Source organism: Oxyura jamaicensis, chromosome 28 (genome assembly GCF_011077185.1).
Source record: "Oxyura jamaicensis isolate SHBP4307 breed ruddy duck chromosome 28, BPBGC_Ojam_1.0, whole genome shotgun sequence".
Taxonomy (NCBI): Eukaryota; Metazoa; Chordata; class Aves; order Anseriformes; family Anatidae; genus Oxyura; species Oxyura jamaicensis.
This window is the reverse complement of record NC_048920.1, coordinates 3,011,429-3,014,676: the sequence shown is the minus strand read 5'-3', so window position 1 is coordinate 3,014,676 and position 3,248 is coordinate 3,011,429. Positions and strand designations below refer to the sequence as shown.

The 3,248-nt window shown below is 66.3% G+C and overlaps 1 protein-coding gene across 2 annotated transcripts in view; it reads right to left on the bottom strand.

The window, feature by feature from the left end:
* SH3GL1 (SH3 domain containing GRB2 like 1, endophilin A2) overlaps positions 1–3,092 on the bottom strand; it is a 34,263-nt gene extending 31,171 nt beyond the window's left edge. For both annotated transcript variants that reach the window (XM_035348190.1, XM_035348189.1), the window contains exon 1: positions 2,948–3,092. In XM_035348190.1, coding sequence (XP_035204081.1) covers positions 2,948–2,992 — 45 coding nt within the window. In that variant the 5' untranslated portion in view covers positions 2,993–3,092. The remainder of the gene's footprint in view (positions 1–2,947) is intronic.
* Positions 3,093–3,248: the final 156 nt, after the last annotated feature.

Below are 3,248 nucleotides of genomic sequence, written 5' to 3'. Positions count from 1 at the left end.
TGTAGGGAACTGCTTTGGCAGGGGGTTGGACCCGGTGAGCTCCGGAGCCCTTCCAGCCCCTACAATTTGGTGATCCTGTGACCCTGCTCGGGACGACGCAGCAGGAGGAAAGCCCTCCTGGAGCCAGCGGGGCAGAGCAGCCCCCGGGGCAGAGCAGCCCCTGGGGCAGAGCAGCCCGTGCTCCCAGCCCCGCGTCCGTCTGCGTCAGCAGGAGCCGCGGCGATATCGCGGGGGTGCGTGCCGCGGATAAGCCACGCTGGCGCCGCTCACCCCTCCCAGCACGGCTCCGGCCTCGGCTCCAACCCCGGCAGAGGCAGAGGGAGGTGTCCAGCAGCACCGTGTCACAGCACCACTGCCTCCACCCTCGGGCTTGTCCCTCGGAAGGGGCAGCAGATATCCTGTGGCCGTCCATCGTGTCAGCAGCGACAAACCCTCACCTGCCCTCGGCGAGCGCTGGACGAGCGAGGAGCGGCGCCGGCACGTTCCTCTGCCCCGTTTCCCGCAGCGTGTCGGGTTACTGCGGTTAACGGAAAGTTGTGCAGGCTTTTACATTTTCCACTCCTGGACTTCAATCGGTGTGTAGAGAAATAAAAGGGTGCAAAGGAAGCCAGCTCTGCACATTCCTGAGCGGCCAGAGGCAGAGCAGGGCCGGGGGGGTGCCAGCAGCGACCGTGACCTCCCACCCAGCTGCCGGTGCTGGGGCTCAGCGATGCCGCTTCCCTCGTTCCTTTGGGAGCACGTCTTCTACAGGTCAGCTTTATTTCTGTGTGTCTTCGCCCCGTCCCAGCACCCCGGGGGGCGCGGGGAAACCCCAGCCCCTGCTCCGGCCATCCTGGGGGGGCTGCGGAGGGGCCGGGAACGCCTCGGTGCTGGCCAGGCTCTCCTTCAATTAACAACAGCCGTGGAACGAAACGCGGCGTTTTGGGAAAGATCTTCCACATGTTTGGCTTCGGCAGCATCTGATACCTTCAAGGGAGCCAAAAAATAGCTAATCCTCCTTCGCCTTCAGCCAAGGAGCAGCTGAAGAGTGGGACCAGCGGAGGGAAAGGGAAGAAGGGTGAAAAGGGAAAGGAGAGGAGAGGAACACCGAAAAACGGCAGGGCTGGAGCCGGTCACCCCCAGCTCCCAGCCGCAGAAGCTCGGAAGCTGAGCTCCCAGCCCTGGGCACACAGCGGGGGCAGCAGCAGGGTCCAGCCTTGGCCACGAGGCCACGCTTTGCGAGATCCTGCAAAGAGCTCCGCTTCAGCAGCCGCGCTGGGGATATTTCCCCTTCTAATGGACAGCGGTTTGTTCAGATTAAATCACCTCCCCAAACCCCGCAGCAAAGAGGAAGGGGTCTCCCGTTTCGGTGCCCCCCTGGAACGCAGGCGAAGGGCTCAAGCCGGGCACGCGCACGGCAGGCGGGTGGGCCACCAAGCCTGCGAGCCGGGCTACCGCTCCCCAGCGAGCCGCGCGGGGTTTGGCTTTTCCACCAGCGACCAGAACGGTTCCTTTCGGTAAAAAAAAAAAAGGAGCTCCGTAACAAAAACGCCCACCAAGGACCACACAGGAATGCAGTTTGCAGAAAGGTCTCCTCGGACGTTTTAGGGAGACGCTTCCGGGCGCTCAGAGCTGAGCCTTCACCTCCACCTGCCCTGCCACGACGCAGCGCATCCCCGCCGGCGAAGTCCTCCCCCGATTTATTTCCAGCACCACCTTTCCCCCGTGGAAGTCATAAAAAAAAAAACAAACCACCACGATGCAGGGATTTGTTTTCCTGTGGTGCGGAAGGGGGGTGGGGAACAACTTACGGGATCTATTATTTTGCTTTGCTGTTGAAGCAAAAGGCTTTCTCCTAAACGCGGCCGAGGAAGGAGCCCACGCACGCAGCGAGCACCCTCGGACCGAGCTGCGAAGGGTTTCAGCTCGGAGCCTGGAAAACCCGGCTCACCGCTCGGCCTGCGACAAAGCCGCCTGCCTCAAACGTAAAACGGGGCCGCAAAAAGCGGCCGGTGGGACCCGGAGCAGCGCTTCTGCGAAAGCGTTACCGACGCGCGATCCGAAAAGAAAGTAAAAAAGTTAAAAAAAAACGAAATCCCAAGTGCTGATTTCAACGGCGTCGGGCACGAGGACGGCTCAGGGAGGGATGGGGAACTGCAGCGTCGGGGACGAGGCGTTCGTGAGCCACCGCTCTGAACTCTCCTCACGGGAAAAACCAAACGGTTTCCTCTGGACCAGGAATTGCCGAGCCGAGCTTTTCCCCCCCCAAAACGGCCAGGCCATTTCCTGCACACAGCACACGGGCGTGGGGAGAGCCAGGCTCCCGCCTCGCACACCACAAAAATCCCTTCCTGGTCCAGCGGCGGCTTCCATCGGGGGCTTGGGAACTTCCCGGGGTCGCTCCGCAGCTGCACCCTGCTGCCGCTTCGCGCCCCCCCCGGGCCGCATCCTGCCCAGCCTGACCCTTGAATCCTCTCCCCGCTAACCTCAGGCTCTGCCCGAAGACCCCGAGCGTTCGGCCGTCGACGTCCTCCGCCTTTCGGGACCATCGGGAGGACCCCGAGGTTCTCTGCTGCTCTTTGCCAGCCGGGGGTCGCCGCGGCCGTGCTGGGGACGGGTCCCGTCGTGGCGAGGACGCTCAGCACCCCCCCAGCCACCGCCGGGGGCCGGATCGGGGACACGGAGCCCGTGCCCGGTTGGGTCCCCGTGACGGCCGCAGCCTGGCGGCTCCAAGCTCGAGTCCTCGTCCCCTTCCAGCGCCGTGCGGGGCTCGGGGACATCTGACGGCGACGGGGCGGCCGCCACGGGGATGCTGCGGCACCGGGGCACGCCGGTGGCCGTGCCACGGTGGCAGGGAGCGGGCAGCACCGAGCCCCGCCGTGCCCCGGGGAGCCCCCCCCCCCCGGGGGGGGGGGGGGGCGGGATCGCACGGAGCGGGAACGGCGCGGGGCGGCTCCCGGTGCCTCACCTGGCTGGCCTTGTAGAACTGCTTCTTGAGCCCCGCCACCGACATGCTGCCGCCTCCACCGGCCGCCTACGGGACACCGGAGCTGGGCGGCGGGACCCGTTCGGCACAGGGCACGGCACCCAGCGCCCACCCCCCGGCCTCCGCCGCCGCTTCCGCCGCCAGGAAGCGCCCGCCCCGGCCCCCCCCCCCCCCCCCCTCCCCGCCCCCCCTCCGGTGATCCCGCGGCGCCCCCCGGTGGCCCGGCGGAGGTCCTCCAGCACCACCGAGAAGCGGCCTCCGGAGGATAGAGCGCCCCCCCCCC